The sequence below is a fragment of the Macaca fascicularis genome, chromosome 10, assembly GCF_037993035.2.
Source record: "Macaca fascicularis isolate 582-1 chromosome 10, T2T-MFA8v1.1".
Taxonomy (NCBI): domain Eukaryota; kingdom Metazoa; phylum Chordata; class Mammalia; order Primates; family Cercopithecidae; genus Macaca; species Macaca fascicularis.
This window is the reverse complement of record NC_088384.1, coordinates 19,903,023-19,921,640: the sequence shown is the minus strand read 5'-3', so window position 1 is coordinate 19,921,640 and position 18,618 is coordinate 19,903,023. Positions and strand designations below refer to the sequence as shown.

At 44.7% G+C, this 18,618-nt stretch overlaps 1 protein-coding gene across 10 annotated transcripts in view; it reads right to left on the bottom strand.

Moving 5' to 3' along the window:
• PRR14L (proline rich 14 like) overlaps nucleotides 1–18,618 on the bottom strand; it is a 72,166-nt gene that overhangs the window by 33,382 nt on the left and 20,166 nt on the right. For all 10 annotated transcript variants that reach the window (XR_012418811.1, XM_045363761.3, XM_015457290.4 and 7 more), the window contains 2 exons: nucleotides 13,296–13,368; nucleotides 950–6,155 (listed from right to left, as the gene is read on the bottom strand). Coding sequence is in view for 9 of the 10 variants with exons in the window: in XM_045363761.3 (XP_045219696.2) it covers nucleotides 950–6,155; nucleotides 13,296–13,368 (5,279 nt within the window). In the remaining variant the exon portion in view is untranslated. The remainder of the gene's footprint in view (nucleotides 1–949; nucleotides 6,156–13,295; nucleotides 13,369–18,618) is intronic.

Below are 18,618 nucleotides of genomic sequence, written 5' to 3'. Positions count from 1 at the left end.
CAAAAATAAAAATAAAAATTAGGCCGGGCGCGGTGGCTCAAGCCTGTAATCCCAGCACTTTGGGAGGCCGAGACGGGCGGATCACGAGGTCAGGAGATCGAGACCATCCTGGCCGACACGGTGAAACCCCGTCTCTACTAAAAAATACAGAAAACTAGCCGGGCGAGGTGGTGGGCGCCTGTAGTCCCAGCTACTCGGGAGGCTGAGGCAGGAGAATGGCGTGAACCCGGGAGGCGGAGCTTGCAGTGAGCTGAGATCCGGCCACTGCACTCCAGCCTGGGCGGCAGAGCGAGACTCCGTCTCAAAAAAAAAAAAAATAAAATAAAAAAATTAAAAAAATTAAAATTAAAATTAAAAAAAAAAAGCAAGCTGCTTGCGGTGGCTCATGCATATAATTCCAGCACTTTGGGAGGCTGAGGCGGGCGGATCACCTGAGGTCAGGAGTTCGGGACCTGCCTGACCCACATGGAAAAACCCCGTCTCTACTAAAAAATACAAAAACTTAGCTGGGTGTAGTGGTACATGTCTCTAATCCCAGCTACTCAGTAGGCTGAGGGAGGAGAATCACTTGAACCTGGGAGGCGGAGGTTGCAGGGAGCCTAGATTGCACCATTGCACTCCATCCTGGGTGGCAAGAGCGAATCTCTGTCTCATTAAAAAAAAAAAGACAATTCAACAGACTTGATGGTTTGAGGAATGAAATGGACAGAAAAAAGAATGGTGTGAAATACAGAAGTAGGTTCTACAAGAAAATGGAGCAGGGCGTGGGGGGGTCCTGCGCTTAAGAATTACTGTTGGATTTTCTCGGCAGATATTTGGCAAGGTAAATAGAAAATGCAGTCCCAAGAGGACTCTAAACAGCCTTGCACTTTCCGCAGTTCCCCTCTCATCTCCCCAGTGACAGGAAGCAAATATGGGACATTTGTAAAGAATAGCGGACAGATTTTACCTGCTTGTGGTACCCAGACTTGGTTGCCGCTTGCAGTGAGTGGAATGAAGAGAAGAGATTTCGAAGGAGCAGGCAGAAGGCCCATGCTGGCTCCAAATGGATAGGACTCTGCCCACCGAGTAGGGCAGAGAACAGAAGACCTTGTCCGCTATGGAGGCTGGAGACCGTAACCCTTTCAAGCCCTGTGTAAACTGGGTCATGAAGAGCCTCTGCATGGTAGGCATGTGGCTGGAGAAGCTCCGTTTTTTTGTCCAGATTCGGTAACATCCTGGGGAACAAAGTGCTAGAAGTGTGTGAAGGCCAAGGACAGAGCAGTCTGCTCTGGTCTGGACTATGGCAGTGCCTCCATAGTCTTGGAGAGGAGCTGGAGGCTGGGGAGGAGCCTGAGTGTGGGTCTGACTATGGAGGCCAGTGTCTTCCCTGAATGTGGCCATCCCAGGGCAACCATGGGACAGGAAGAAAGAAAAGGTCCACTTGGGAGGTTGAGACGGGCACTGGAGGGCCTCTCCTAAGGCAAGCCTTGCCGGAGCACAGTGCTCAGGAAAAGTCCTTGAGGACTCAGTCGTGCAATCTGAGCTGGATGATTTTACATGAAAGGATACTGGGAAGATTTCAGAACCAAACAGCAGGGACGGCATCTTGTTGCTCAAATCTATGAAGGTCATCTTGATGGATTCGAGAGAATAAAGTGCCACGGGCTTACTGTTAGGCCTCTTATCCCATCCACTAGCTGCCAAATATGGATTCAGCTGTTCTGTGTTGGATGAAAATCCATCCAGGAGCCTTTTATATCTGAGGCGCTTGTAGCTTTTAGCCATTGGAAGAAGTTCAGAGGAACTCCGTCGGTATCTTAGTTTCTGAGTCTTCATGGCTGGGGCCAGTTTGGAGGCAAGGATGGACAGCTTGTTTAGTAAGGCTGATTCTTTGGTAGTCTTCCTAAAATTCAGGCTCCTCAAGGGATGGCACGGTGTAGCTGTCTGCTTTGGTATGTGACTAATCAAGCTCTTGGTAGCTGCTGTTTCAGGTTCTAATCGTGTAGGTGCAGACAGAGTGCACATACTGAGAAGTCTGTGCGCTTTTGTGGGGACGGCATTGGAGGAACTCTTTAAAAAGGCAGAACTTCTGATTTTACCTATTTTTCTCCCCACAATGGTTTGCTCCTGATAGGAAACTTTCTTACAAGTTCGATGGGGCTGCTTCTTTAAGGGAAGCATTCCTTTCTTCGCAAAGGCACCATGTATTTGATCACACCCAGCAGAGGAGGGGTCCTCTGCTTTCCAAGGGGCACCAAGAAGGCAAGGACTTGTGCATGACTCAATGTCCTTCTTTAATGGATGATGTAAGCTTTCCTCCTTCTGGTCTTCTAACTTCTGAGTCTGTGCCACAATGTTGCCCTTGGCCAGCTTTGCTAGGGTGATTTCATTCATCATGGTGGACTTATCTTTGCCAACCTTGGCTTGGTTCTTATTTTGTGCATCATCTAAAAACAGACTAGATGATATGCATTGTTCCGATACTGTATGTGCCTTTTGTTGATGTATATATTCCTCTTCTTTCTGCAACATGTAGTCCAAAACCTCAGGGCTCTGCTGTTTTTCAGCATGATTAAGTATCCTCTGGCATGTAACATGGGTCTGAGAGATGTTGTTCCCATGATCGCCATTGCCAGCTTCTCTGGTAACCATCTCCTCAGATTGCTCCCCAACAGTTAAGTCACCCAGTAGTCCCCGCTGATGCTCTTCGGTTTCTTCTTTCACTTTAATTTCTGTTTTCACTGTCAAAGGCAAATGCCTGTCAGAGAAATTCTCGTGAGGGTGGCAAGCTTTACAAGCATTCTTTTCCACACAGGTACATATGCTGTCTCTGTCACTAGAATTACTCCTATCTCTTGATACTCTTTCCTTCATCTCAGGAAGGACTGTGCAGTACTTTACATTTTCACAAAGCATTTCACCATCATTTGGTTTACAAAGATTTTTCAGGTCAGTTTCTTCACTGTTAATATTAGTTTCTGAATTTTCTTGAGAAGGCATTATTTCAATTGACTTCAGGCTTCTTAGGGAAACAGAGCTTACATCATGGCAAGACATCAACTCTTTTGAGGAAATTCCAAAGGTACTTTCTTTGCCAAACTCAGAGTTTAGTTCTAGTCTTGATCCTTCAGTCATTTCTTGTGTTTCTCTGAGAGACGTTCCTTTATGTTGCTGTCCATAATGGGTATCGCTTAAAGACATATTTACTCTGCCCAATATTCTTTTATTTGGTTCATGATCTGCAACAGACTCCATCTCATGGGCACAAGAGTCTGAACACTTTTCCATTTCACAGTCTTTTAAAGATTTGCACACGTTTTCTTCACATGATTTTATTTTGAGAAAGTCCACTGTAGAAGCAGCAGTAACTGGGAAATCTGAGTCCTGGCCAGTTGTTCCTGTATGTGCAGCATCCAGTTCTCTCTGAGCCAAGGTACTCCTTGAGTCCTCTTGGAATGCCAGTTTCTCTTGCCTTGCACCACAATCCAGTGGATTAGATGCCTTCACATCCAGCACACCTTCTGTAAGCTTATTACTACAGTCCGTGTAGACGATGTCTACCACACTTTCTGTGGACTCATCACAACCAGACATCTTGACAAAGGCTCCTTTCAAATTGCCTTTCTTTGGACTACCACAAGGTAGTGAGTTATTACTGCCTGAGCTGACCAGCAGATCCTTTTGGTTGTGGTTTACCTCCCCGTGAGGCTCGGTGACAGTCTCTCCGTGGTCACTACCTAGCATCTCCTTGGCTGACTGACCTTCACTTTTGCATTCATCTGGTCTGTTTTGGTTACTATGACAATCAAGAACTTCATCTGCCTTCTGATCGAGTGTTTCAGCTGCTTTTACGTTTTTAAAACTGGAAAACATAACAGTAGGAGACTGGTCCAACACTTTTTCAGGACTTGGAATGTTTACAGTCTGGTTTAGTTCTTGTATAGCATGATCAGAGATGTTATACTTACAAAATACAGTTTCTTTGGATACATCCTGCTCCTTTCCTTCCAGCCCTTCCTCACTGAGTTTGATGTTACTGGAGGTGTGAATGATTTTGTTTGAAATTCCACTATTTAGCAAGCATGCTGTCATTTTGTTTCTGATCTTATCTCCTGGAAGGCTGCCATTCGTTTCTCTCCCATCAAGTTCCCTTTCCCCTGATGTATAACTCACTTTACAGCTGCTTTTTTCCACAGAGTGTCCTGTTCCTTGGCATCGGTGAGCACGGTGCTGAAATGCATTTTCATATTTTGTTATCAAAGAGTTATCAACTTGCAGGCTGATTTTGCTGGACTTGAAAGCAGCACAAGCAGAACACATGTTTTCTTCGGATGCATTTTTTCTTACACAATGACAGTTAGAGATATCCTGAGATTGAACACTGTGACATTCTATGACAGAGGCCACTTGAGGAAAGCCAGCTGCTTCTCTCTTATTTGAGCGAAGCCTGGAATGTAGAGCTTTTGTTCCTGAATCAGCCATTTCTTTTTTTCTCTCTAGGCTTCCTGGTTTGATGTTTAAGGTGGGACTGTTTGAAGAGGCACCACAGGTTTGGTTACCTGGTGGAGAGATGTCTTTCACTTTTGTCTCAACGGGAATGGTTTGTATGTCAGCAATGACATCTGCTCCACCCTCTAATGGAGGATGATGGCTCTGATGGGCATCTCTGCCTGTTGCTAAAGGCATCTCTTTGTTTAAATGAAGTAGAGAGTCAGTTGGCAACTTTGCATGGTCTTGAGAATTAAGGGACACTTGTTGATTTAAAACACATTCACTTTCTACTTTGTTTACAACCAGTTCATTGGTACAAGAAAATTCATTCATCTCACAGGCTATGCTCTGTTCATCTAAAAGTGGAATATCATCATGTGAGGTCTGTATAACTTTTTCCGATTCAGGTCTGTGATGAAATTCTGGGGATGGTGGCAACAGTGCAGTACCTTTCTTGGGTTTTAATACCTCACTTACAGGACTTATCTGATCCTCTGGCATTAAACTCACAATGGATTTTCTTTCAAACAGAAAATCATTACATGATGCTTCATTTAACTGGGTGTTGCTTTCCAGATTTCTCTGGATGTTGACTAAGGAGTTACAGTCTTCAGTGTAAAAAGATTTACTTAATATACTGGACTCTATGGGGGTTGTCTGTTCTGCCTCTTCAATCTGCATCAAGGAGGAAAAACTGCTTTCTTCAGAGTGTCCACCTGGATGGCTCATATTAGTAGAAGTTTCTTTATGGTCCTCAAGGTTTGTCAAATTCCCTTGAATGTGTAAAGTAATTTTCAAATCACTTTTATTTAACATTACTTCTGTGGCTTCAGTAAAAGAATTGGGCATTAATGAACTAGAGCTCCCTGTATGGAGACTGTCTTGAATGCAACAGTCATTGTGGATATTTTCCTTTGGGGAAACAACAGGCTCTTTTTCACCAGAACCACCACCACTAATCTCCTTTTCCGGTTCCCTGGCATTAATAAGAAAAGGTCCACCTCTCTCACTCCTAGGAATCAAAAGCTGTTCTTCATTTTCTTCTCTGGAAGCCAAGTTCTTCCCTTGATCGTCCCCCCTATAAAAATAACAATTGTCTGTCTTTTCAGCAGATCTTTTTAGCAAACCACCACCTTCAAAACCACAGTTTTCTAAAGATATTGTTCTGGACTCTGGACCAGACAAGTCTGATGTGAAACATGAAACTCCAGAATTTTCTTTCAAGGGGCTTGTGGCTGTGGGACTATCATGTGTAGAACTGGGTTGTTCATTATGGTGGCCATGAATCTTTTGGTGATTGTCATCTGCTTCACAGACAAGGTTTAGTTTACACAGCTCTTCCTTCCCATTGTCCACATTAGAAACGGCACTGCTTCCTGGTAATGACGACCAAGGACAACTTTTTAATTCTTCACATTCTTTTTCTTTAGGAGTTGCTTCTGTTAATACAGGGTCCACAAAGGTTAAAGGTTCTGGGGTAACTAATGTGCTGGTTTCTGAAACCTCATCACTGTTCATGATTTTGTCTACTTCTGGGAATTCGCTGCATCCAGCTGAGAGATCTTTACTCACATTGCCGTTTTTGTGTCCTTCATTATTATCTGTCTTAGTCCCATTGACCTTCATACCTTGTACTTCAGTGGATTTTAGCAGAGTTTCAGCTGTAATCTGTACATTTCCTTCTGAACAAGAGAAATAAATCCAAATTAGTATGCAGTAATTAAAAATCATTTGGTCTACCTTCATGCATTTTATTATGCTATGCTACCAAGGGCAACAAGAAGACCCAACTCGAAAAGAAAACTGGAAAGTTAGCATGCTATATCATTGATTTTGTTCTTCTCTGAAAATACAACAGAGGGCCAAAGTTATATCTGGCAGAAACAGGTAATTTTCAACAAATGCCTCTTGCTGAAAGTTATACAGAGTTCACAAATCAATGCTGGACAACTGAATACAACATAGAAACATGTCCCTGTGTTGTACTCTCATTCAGTCTTAAGAGGCTTTCATTTTAAAACATTAATAAAGCAGACTCACAGTAACAGCTTATTTTGCTAGATGACCATTTTTTCATTACTTGAAACTAGATGTCATAGATAAAATTAGTCCTTGGAAGAAACAACTATACATAAAACTTTATTTATCTATTTATTTTTTTCAGATAGAGTCTTGCTCTGTTGCCCATGCTGGAGTACAGTAGTGCAATCTCGGCTCACTGCAACCTCTGCCTCCCAGCTCAAGCGATTTTCCTGCCTCAGCCTCCTGAGTAGCTGGGATTCTAGGTGCCTGCAACCACACCCAGCTAATTTTTTTCTTTTTGAGATGGAGTCTCGCTCTTGTTGCCCAGGCTGGAGTACAGTGGAACGATACTAGCTCGCTGCAACCTCCTCCTCCTGGGTTCAAGCAATTCTCCTGCCTCAGCCTCCTGAGTAGCTGGGATTACAGGTGCCCGCCACCATGCCTGGCTAATTTTTGTACTTTAAGTAGAGATGGGGTTTTGCCATGTTGGCCAGGCTGGTCTCGAACTCCTGACCTCAGGTGATCCGCCTGCCTCGGTCTCCCAAAGTGCTGGGATTACAGGCATGAGCCACCACGCCCAGCCCGCCCAGATAATTTTTTTTTAATTTTTACTAGAGACGGGGTTTCACCATGTTGGCCAGGCTGGTCTCAAACTCTCGACCTCAGGTGATCTATTGGTTTTGTTCCTCTAAGAGAACCATGACTAGCACACTATACACATGCGTATATGTATGGGTATATATACACATGATTTTATATATATATAAAAAACAGGACACCCGTATTAAACAGAAAAAGCAAAATGCAAATCTATTTAAAGATCCGCCAGGCGTGGTGGCTCATGCTTGTAATCCCAGCATTTTGGGAGGCCGAGGTGGGTGGATCGCTTGAGGTTAGGAGTTCAAGACTAGCCTGGCCAACGTAACAAAAACCCGTCTCTACTGAAAATGAAAAATTAGCTGAGCATGGTGGCATATGCCTATAATCCCAGCTACTGGGGAGGCTGAAGCAGCGGAATCGCTTGAACCCAGGAGGCGGAGGTTGCAGTGAGCAAGATCATGCCACTACACTCCAGCCTAGGTGACAGTGCAAGACTCTGTCTCAAAAACCAAAAAACAAAACAAAACAAATCTAATTCCTGGTTAGGTGCAGTACCTCACAACAGTGATCCCAGCACTTTGGGAGGCTGAGGCAGGAGGAATGCTTGAGCCCAGAAGTTTGAACCAGCCTGGGCAACACAGGGAGACTCTGTCTGTACAAAAAATGTAAAAGAAAAAAAAAATCAGCTGAGCATAGTGGTGAGTGCCTTTAGTCCCAACTACTTGGGAGGCTGAGGCAGGAGGATGCTTGAGCCCAGGAGGGCAAGGCTGCAACGAGCTGTGAACGCACTGCTGCACTCCAGCGTGGGTAACAGAGTAAGCGACTTTGTTCCAAAAAAAAAAAAAAAAGAACAAAAAATCTAAAATCTATTTCTTACTAGAATATAAGCTCTGTGAGGGTAAGGATCTTGTTTTGTTCTCTTTCTTATGGTTCGGCATAATGCCTGGTATATAAAAGCACAAGAGCACTTAATGAATGTTCATAAAATTAATGAACGAATACAGTTAGGTCAAATAAACAAATGCTATTAATACTGAGTTTCTAGGGCTTCCCTATCCATTTCTCAATAGGTCCTGAGAGCAGCAATGACTATGAGAAAGAGCCCTGACTGTGAAGCCAGACCAGCTCAGCTTCAATCATGGCTCTGTGATACTTCTTTTTTTGAGACAGTGTCTCGCTTTGTTGCCTAGGCTGGAGTGTAGTGGTACCATCATGGCTCACTGCAGCCTCCAACTCCTGGGCTCAAGCGATCCTCTCACCTCAGCCTCCCAAGGAGCTGGGACTACAGGCACACGCCACCGCGTCCGGCTAATTTTTGTATTTTTTGTAGAAACAGGGTTAGTTATGTTGCCCAGGCTGGCCCTGAACTCCTGAGCTCAAGCAATCCTCCCACCTCAGCCTCTCAAAGTGCTGGGATTATGGGTGTGAGTCACTGTGCCCTGCAGCTCTGTGATACTTAACTCTAAGTCTTGGTTTCTTCTATTGTAGAAGGTGGGGAAAGTACAATTACCTCAGTGCTACACTGAGGATTACACTAAATAATGCATGTAAGATGTCATGTGGGACAGTGCCTGCCATATAAAAGGTGCCTTTCCATTGCTCTGTTTTTTTATTTTACTGAACCTGAGAATAGTTAAAATGGAATAACTAGGCTAGACACAGCATTTTAACATGTTTGGAGTCAGCAAATAATACTAGATTAACAAATATATACTGCAAGCCACAGGTTTTCAGTTACCATTTACAAAAGGCAGCCTCAAAATCCTGAATCCACACACAATACTTAATCATTGTGAAACTAGCCCACTTTCCCTGTTACAGCAGACGGTGCTACCTGATTCAAGAATTTGTAAGTACACAGCTGGGCGTGGTGGCTCACGCCTGTAATCCTAGCACTTTCGGGGGCACAGGTGGGCAGATCACTTGAGATCAGGAGTTTAAGACCAGCCTGGCCAACATGGTGAAACCTTGTCTCTACTAAAAATACAAAAAAATCAGCTGTGCATGGTGGCAGGCACCTGTAATCCCAGCTACCTGGGAGGATGAGGCAGGAGAATCACTTGAACCCTGGAGGTGAAGGTTGCAGTGAGCCAAAGATCATGCCACTGCACTGCAGCCTGGGTGACAGAGTGAGAACCCATCTCAAAATAAATAAAATAAAATAAAAATAAACATCTAGTTCTCCAAATTATATAAGGTAGATTTTCCCTCCTTGACTACTTTCACTTCTTCCTCAAAATGTATTTCCTCAATGCTCTTCCAATTTCTGGTGACCCTCCTAAATAAGTCTTCGTGGAAATCACTACTGTGGGAATGCAAGTCTCACAATAATGAGTAGGAACTAATATTGCCATTGTTCCTGATATCATTTCACCTTTCTTACACATAAACTTCCCAGACAAGCCCCGTTACAGGGAACTCTCTGAAAAACAAGATAAAACAAACAAACTTGGTGACATCAGTTTTGTAAAATTAACAGAAAATTATGTTGAAAGAGGCAAGTCAGGACAGCAGAAAGGGCGAGGAACCAGCAAGAATGCCTGATGGAGAAGATCTCCCCTGTGAGATGGCCACTCAACTCAAATACTCCCACCACTGCTCCCCCATGCCCACTTCTCATGTGTCTGCCCTACAGCAATCAAGAAATAAGAAATGATAGGCAAAACTGCATCCTACCAATTAAAGGCTCCTTCTGGTTATTACAGAAGTCCTTTTAAAATGTTCAATCTGTTGCCATTTTACCTAATTGAGAGGCAGCAGACATATGATTGTGCCTATAGCTTACAATCATCTATTACATATAGGTGACAGAAAGAAAAAAACAAAAAAGAAAGAAAACTTAAATCTGGGGCAGAGCGAAGATTTTGGCAGCTGGAGCCCTGGAGACAAGTCTGATTTCTAAGAGGCATCATTCAGGTCTTCTTTTTTTTTTGAGACGGAGTCTTGCTCTGTCGCCCCAGGCTGGAGTGCAGTGGCGCAATCTCTGCCTGCCAGGTTTACACCATTCTCTCGCCTCAGCCTCCCGAGTAGCTGGGACTATGGGCGCCTGCCACCACGCCCAGCTAATTTTTTTTTTTTTTTTTTAGTAGAGATGGGGTTTCACTGTGTTAGCAAAGATGGTCTCGATCTTCTGACCTCATGATCTGCCTGCCTCGGCCTCCCAAAGTGCTGGGATCCACTGCGCCCAGCCGGCTGGCATCGTTCAGTTCTTAATTCCATAGCAAAGATAAAGTAGCAGATGCCTGACCTTGGTAGAGCAAGCTGAAATGCTGGTCACACTACAGAAGAGCATGTGGGTCTATTTAAATCAAATCCATGGTGATAGCATATATTGCTCACGCTCCCAGGACTCAACATCTTCCCAGGCCTGTCTCCATAGAACCTTCTTCTCTGGCTTGCTATGACTGGCTGTGACTTTGGACAGCTGAGCTTGCTTCCTCATGTGCAACACAGGAATACCCTGGAAGGTTCCTGGGGGACAGAATGAACTAGGCCATTGCTGCTAAAAACTCTAGTAGAGCTGCTGATTTCAAGTTCCCCTATACCAAACTGAAACCCTTATCCATGGGTTTGCAGGAGGAAAAAATATCAAATATTTTACCAATTTAAGTCATTAAATAAGCATGATATTAGAAGATGAAGAAAAGTGTCACAGAGTAATTTAGCTGCAAACATCACTCAGGAGAGTTCATCTTATCTATGTCCAATGTGGACCAACTTTTTAGGTGGAGAGCAGCCAGGTAATTTTGATAATGCAGATTTCCAAGCAGAAAATAACTCTGGTTCTCCTGTTTAAAAAGTCAGTTCAGGCCGGGCGCGGTGGCTCACGCCTGTAATCCCAGCACTTTGGGAGGCCGAGGCGGGCGGATCACAAGGTCAGGAGATCGAGACCACGGTGAAACCCTGTCTCTACTAAAAATACAAAAAATTAGCCGGGGGCGGTTGTGGGCGCCTGTAGTCCCAGCTACTCGGGAGGCTGAGGCAGGAGAATGGCGTGAACCCGGGAGGCGGAGCTTGCAGTGAGCTGAGATCTGGCCACTGCACTCCAGCCTGGGCGACAGAGCGAGACTCCGTCTCAAAAAAAAAAAAAAAAGTCAGTTCAGTGGTTAAGTGAAAGTGTAGTTCAACAGACAGTAAATTCTGTGGTAAGATGTGGGTGAAAATATACTAAAGACAGAATATAGCAACACTGGAGCCCCACTAAAAAGATCTTGAGGGTGGAGTTAGGGGGTCACTAAACTGCATCCCTAGTAAGGCAAGAACAGGGTGAGATTTATGTACAAAACAACATTTCTCATCTTCGGAGGAACGTCCTTTAATCTACACTGGATAGTCAAGCCTTTGAGCCACAGAGGAAATCTGTAGCAGCAGGAAGCAGGGTGATAAACTGGGACAAATGTCCTTTTTCATAAGAAAGATCTGTGCTTCCTTTTCTGTCCAGGCTGCCAAGAAGCTAAGAGTCAAATCTGATGTTTCATCACAGTAACAAAATGTTCATATAATTTAATGCAGAGGTCCCCAACCCTGGGCCATGGACGAGTACCCATCCTTGGTCTGTTAGAAATTGGGCTGCACAGCAGGAGGTGAGCGGCAGCCAAGTGAGCAAAGCTTCATCTGCATGTACAGGTGCTCCGCATGCTTGCATTACTGCCTGAGCTCTGCCTCCTGTCAGATAAACAGCAGCATTATATTCTCACAGGAGTGTGGACCCTATTGTGAACTGCACATGTGAGGCATCTAGGTTGCGAGCTTCTTATGAGAATCTAATGCCTGATGATCTGTCACGGTCTCCCATCAACCCCAGAGGGGACCACCTAGTTGCAGGAAAACAAGCTCAGCCTCCCACTGATTCTACATTATGGGAAACTGTATAATTATTTCATTATATATTACAATGAAATAATAGAAACAAAGTGCACAATAAATGCAATGCACTTGAATCATCCTGAAAGCATCTACCCCGCCGGATCCGTGGAAAAACTGTCCTCCATGAAACAGGGCCCTGACTCCAAAAATGTCGGGGACCACTGACTTAGCGTATTCACTTTATCTTCTCTTTGTGAGGTTCTGATTATATTATATTATTTATTTATTTAGTGAGACAGGGTCTTGCTCTGTTGCCCGGGCTGGAGTACAGTGGTGTGATCATGGCTCATTACAGCTTCAACCTCCCAGGGCTCAAGTGATACTTCTGCCTTAGCCTCCCGAGTAGCTGGGACCACAGGTGTGTGTGCTGCCATGCTAATTTTTGCATTTTTCGTAGATAAGGTGTTTTGCCATATTGCCCAGGCTAGTCTCAAACTCTTGGACTTAGGCAATCCTCCCACCCTGGCCTCCCAAAGTGCTGGGATTACAGACGTGAGCCACTGTGCCCAGCCTGATGATTCTAGATTAGCCTTAATTGACACATAGTCCTCTCTAAAGTAATCTAAGATAATTTTTAGCCTTGGGGTGAGAAGAGGAGAACCTTACCTCAGCTACTCTCTTTTGGACCTCAGCTTTCTCCTCAATCAACCAACCAATCTGAAAGTAATAATCTCAGATCTCTATACCCAACCACTGTTTTGAGAAGCAAAAAGAGGTAATGAAACTGCCTTGAAAATGCTCAAGGTGACCTGGAGTAAACATTTTCTCTCATCCCTGACCCCACAGAACAAGAACAGGATACACTACTACATGCTGAACTATAGTGGGTACATGTCTCCTCTGTCCCAGTTAATCCTTCTAAACAGGCAAATATAGTATATCTGATGATATAAAATTCAATAAAGGTTCAACACACTCAAAAGAAAGGGACTTGCTGGGTGCGGTGGCTCATGCCTGTAATCCTGCACTTTGTGGGGCAGAGGCAGAAGGATCACTTGAGCCCTGGAGTTCGAGACCAGCCTAGTTAACATGGGGAGACCTTGCCTCTACAAAAAAAAAAAAAAATAGAAAATTAGTCACGCATGGTGGCTCACGCCTATAGTCCCAGCTACTTGGGAAGCCGTGGTATGAAGATTGCTTGAGTCCAGGAGGTTGAGGCTGCAGTGCACTGTGCAAGTATGTCCAAGAGCAATACTAAGATACAATCTACGGCGAAGTTACAGTTTCTATGATTAAGTACACCTTACAAGGCAGGGACTTATAACCCTTATATTCTCAATGCAAAACAGAAACGGATAAGTGGATAAAGGAAGAGATTTGAGAGAAATAAATACCTTTGCTCCTTAGAAAATCTTCGGGAAGGTCCACATGTAAAAGTTCTTCGCTGGACTGCATCAGGAGATCCTCCTACAGTAAGAAAATCCAGCGGTCAAGGGGGATTCAGAAGATTCTGAGTTCATGAATATTATTCCTTTTTTTTTTTTTGAGACAGAGTCTTGCTCTGTTCCCCAGACTGAAGTGCAATGGCGAAAGCTTGGCTCACTGCAACCTCCACCTCCCAGGTTCAAGCCATTCTCCTGTCTCAGCCTCCTAAGTAGGTGGAATTACAGGCACCCGCTACCATGCCTGGCTAATTTTTGTATTTCTACTACAGACAGCATTTCACCATGTTGGCCAGGCTGGTCTTGAACTCCTGACCTCAAGTGATCCGCCCGCCTCCGCCTCCCAAAGCGCTAGGATTACAGGCGTGAGCCACCATGCCTGGCTGAATATTAGTTATTTTTGAGAGACTTCTTTATGACTTTGGGAAATTAGGTAGCAGTCACAAGGATCAGGCACTGAAAGAAACCTCAAATTTAATTAAGTGTAAACAATAAAAATTTCTCCTTATCTAGAATTTGAGCCTGAAAACTTTTTGAAGTTGTGACAGTAACAGAGGTATAAAAAAATTTTTTTAGAGGCAGAGGTTGCAGTGGGCCAAGATTGTGCACCACGTCAGCTCACTGCAACTTCCGTCTCCCGGGATCAAGCAACTCTCCTGCCTCAGCCTCCCAAGTATCTGGGATTACAGGCGTCCACCACTATGCCTGGCTAATTTTTGTATTTTTAGTAGAGATGTGGTTTCATCATGTTGGCCAGGCTGGTCTTGAACTCCTGACCTCAGGTCATCCACCTGCCTCGGCCTCCCAAAGTGCTGGGACTACAAGCGTGATCCACCGTGCCTGGCCTAATTTTTATATTTTTAGTAGAGACAGGGTTTCACCATGTTGGCCAGGCTGGTCTCAAACAACTCCTGACCTCAAGTGATCTGCTCACCTCAGCCTTCCAAAGTGCTGGGATTAAAGGCATGAGCCACTGCGCCTGGCCAAGAAAATATTTATCTGTAGTTATATTTGATCCTTTCTCCCAAATGTTACTATTCTCTGCTTTTCCAGTTCTCAGGCTGAATGTCTGAGGTGTGAGAATAGATGCTATTTAAAATATTGTTTCAAGTTAACACTTCATGGAAAAGCAAGAGTGACTGAGTTCTGTTCCAACCCAAGGACTCTCATCTACTAACTACATGGTGCTGACAGCAACCTTACAAGAGGGTGAAAGAATACATGGAAACCACACAAAACACCCAGCAAGACACCCAGTCAGGTCAGGGTACTCCATGAGCAGAAGCTTCCATTCATGAGACTGTAGACACCTGTTATCCATCCCATTCTGTGAAAAAAGCCAATAGAGCTGTCACCAACAGATTCTGGCATGTGTGTGGAATGACTTCCATAAGCTTTTCCAAGGCTACCGGAGCCTCTGTAAAGTGACAGCACAGGTCAGTGACATACAGGCTCCTACAGATCCCAAAGGTCTCTGGTGAGCTAATGCAATGAAACCTTACTGGCTCCAGCCCCAGAGGGGTTGGTGGGATTTTGCTTTGTCCCACCTGTGGCTCTAAGGTGCCCCTAGCTGGAGGCCCCAAAATACCCTGGTGGAGAGCCAAGCCCACTGTTTCACCCATGTTCCTTTTCCTCGATTAGCCACAATTCTTTTTTTCTTTCTTTTCTTTTTCTTTTTTGAGATGGAGCCTTGCTCTGTTGCCCAGGCTGGAGTGCAGTGGTGCGATCTCTGCTCACTGAAACCTCTGCCTTCTGGGTTTAAGCGATTCTCCTGCCTCAGCCTCCCGAGTAGCTGGGACTACAAGCACACACTGCCATGCCCGGCTAACTTTTTGTATTTTGGTAGAGACAGGGTTTCACCGTTGTTGCCCAGGCTGGTCTCGAACTCCTGAGCTCAGGCAATCTACCCGCTTTGGCCTCCCAAAGTGCTAAGATTACAGGGGTGAGCCACCGTGCCCGGCCGATTAGCCACAATTCTTAACAGTGAAAGAGAGACTTCCCCCCTGACTGACTGACTTCTCTTAAAAGGTTCTGAGTTAAGAAAAACAAGTTATTCCTCACAGAAAGGCTGGAGACTTTACAGGGTTTGTGTTAATCTGAAATACAATCAAAATTGAATGAATCAGGGCCGGGCGCAGTGGCTCACGCCTTTAATCCCAGCACTTTGGGAGGCTGAGGTGGGTGGATCACCTGAGGTCAGGAGTTTGAGACCAGCCTGGCCAACGTCATGAAACCCTGTCTCTACTAAAAATACAAAAATTAGCTGGGCATGGTTGTGTGTGCCTGTAATCCCAGCTACTAGGGTGGGTTGAGGCAGGAGGATCACTTGAACCCGGGAGAAGGAGGTTGCAGAAAGCTGAGATCGTGCCACTGCACTCCAGCCTGGGCAACAGAGAGAGAGAGACACTGTCTCAGAAAAAAAAAAAAAATTGAATGAATCAAAAATAAAAGAGTGTGGGCTGAGGTCAAATGTGAGAGACCTCCCCCAACAGCCTTACCATGGTGGTGTGCAACCTCCAGATCCAGTGGGAGCCCTGCTAGTCTGGGCTCCTGAATACAGATGAGGGCAACAGAACAACCTACTTGGATGCAATGGACGTGTAACGTGATAACCTCTGTAACGTCCCCCACCTCCTCCAAACAGTCAATCATATGATGAACACTAGCAGAAATGTATCAGACGTAATTTCCTTTTTCTACAATATTTTATCAGCTAAATGTTCTAACTTTCAGGATTCCTAAAGTTAAGAGTCCTAGGGCTGGGGCAGTGGCTCACACCTGTAATCCCAGCACTTTGGAAGACTGAGGCGGGCGGATCACCTGAGGTCAGGAGTTCAAGACCAGACTGACCAATATGGAGAAACCCTGTCTCTAATAAAAATACAAAATTAGTTCGGTGTGGTGGCGGATGCCTGTAATCCCAGCTACTCTGGAGGCTGAGGCAGGAGAAAGGCTTGAATCCAGGAGGCGGAGGTTGCAGTAAGCTGAGATCACGCCACAGCTCCAGACTGGGTGACAGAGCGAGACTTCATCTCAAACAAACAAACAAAAACGAAAAACAAAAAGAAAAACGTATACTAGGCTTTTGTATGTTATAGTTAAAAGACAATTCAGATTGCGCTACTGTACTCCAGCCTGGGTGACAGAGTAGACTCCATCTCCAAAAAAAAAAAAAAAAAGACAATTCAGAACTTTTTCTGTGTCTGAGTTGAACACAAATAATGTATCCTAGAAACAAAGCGTTTACAACATATTCAACCCAAGTGGATCTATCATTATCGGGAAAAAAAATATGTAAAAAGTTTAACACTCTATAGCTTATATGTAAGTGCCAAAAACAAACAAACAATAAAAATCAAGCATGGTATAGAGTTCTCAATGCTAAATCATCCAGGTGGGATGTCACATGCCCATCTCTGAATATCTTTGGTGCACAGTTCTTAAATAAGACCAATCTCTTCCACATCCTGGCTAGTAACTTTTGTATGCGCGACAGATTTTGACCTTCCTCTTACTAGAGTGGAGTTCAGAACTGAATACATTCTTTCACAATTCAGCTTGGCTCTTGCAGCTGTCCCTTCCACTGTGCCTGTTCTAAGACAGTTCACTCTCCTTTACTGCCTTTCTTCTCCCCTCCCCAACAGCAGGGTGATCTTGATCAAATCCCAAAATTATTAGTTACAAGCATTTTTTTTTTTTTTTTTTTTTTGAGATGAAGTCTCGCTCTGTTGCCCAGGCTGGAGTACAGTGGCATGATCTCTACTCACTGCAAGCTCCGCCTCCCGGGTTGACACCATTCTCCTGCCTCAGCCTCTGGAGTAGCTGGGACAGCAGGCGCCCACCACCACGCCCAGCTAATTTTTTGTGTGTGTGTGTATTTTTAGTAGAGATGGAGTTTCACCGTGTTAGCCAGGATGGTCTTGATCTCCCAACCTCATGATCTGCCAGCCTTGGCCTCCCAAAGTGCTGGGATTACAGGCATGAGCCACCTTAGTTACAAGTTTTTAATACCTTTTGGATACGATCCTAAGACAGAAAATAATTATTTTTTTACTGGTTTACCTTCTCATTATTGAAATATTTGTTTCATGATTGGAATATTTAACTTTTAAAAATATTAAGACCAGTAACAAAAGGGCAAATACCATATGATTCCACTTGAATGATGTACCTATAGTAGTCAAATTCATAGAGACAGAAAGTAGAATGGTTGTTGTCACAGATGGGGTGAGGGGAGAATGGTGAGTTACAATTTAATGGCTACTGAGTTTCAGTTTGGGATGATGAAAAAAGTTCTGGAGACAGGTGGTGGTGATGGTTACACAACACTATAAATGTGCTTAATGTGACTGAACTGCGTATTTCTGGGCTGAGCACAGTGGCTCACACCTGTAATCCCAGCACTTTGGGAGGCCGAGGTGGGTGGATCACCTGAGGTTGAGAGTTCGAGACCAGCCTCACCAACATGGTGAAACCGTGAAACCCCATCTCTATTAAAATACAAAATTAGCCAGGAATGGTGTCACATGCCTGTAATCCCAGCTACTCTGGAGGCTGAGGCAGGAGAATCACTTGAAATTGGGAGATGGAGGTTGCAGTGAGTCAAGATTGTGTCATTGCACTCCAGCCTGGGCAACAGAGTGAGACTCTGTCTTTGGGGAAAAAAAAAAAAAAGGCCAGGCACAGTGGCTCACTCCTCTAATGCCAGCACTCTGGGAGGCTGAGGCAGGTGGATCACGAGGTCAGGAGTTCGAGACCAGCCTGGCCAACAAGGTGAAACCCCGCCTCTACTAAAAATACAAAAGTTAGCCGGGCATGGTGGCATGTACCTGTAGTCCCAACTACTTGGGAGGCTGAGGCAGAGAATCGCTCGAACCCAGGAGGCAGAGGTTACAGTGAGCCGAGATCATGCCATTGCACTGGGAGAACAGAATGAGATGCTGTCTGAAAAGAAAAAAAATTGCCGGGCACTGTGACTCATACCTGTAATCCTAGCACTTTGGGAGGCCGAGGTGGGCAGATCACAAGGTCAGGAGTTCAAGACCAGCCTGGCCAACATGGTGAAACCCCATCTCTACTAAAAATACAAAAATTAGCTGGCTATGGTGGCACGTGCCTATAATCCCAGCTACTTGGGAGGCTGAAGCAGAACTGCTTCAAGCGGGACCTGGGAGGCGGATGTTGCAGTGAGCTGAGATTGCTCCACTGCACTGCAGTCTGGGCTACAGAGTGAGACTCCGGCTCAAAAAAAAAGAATACCACAGAAGTGGTGTTG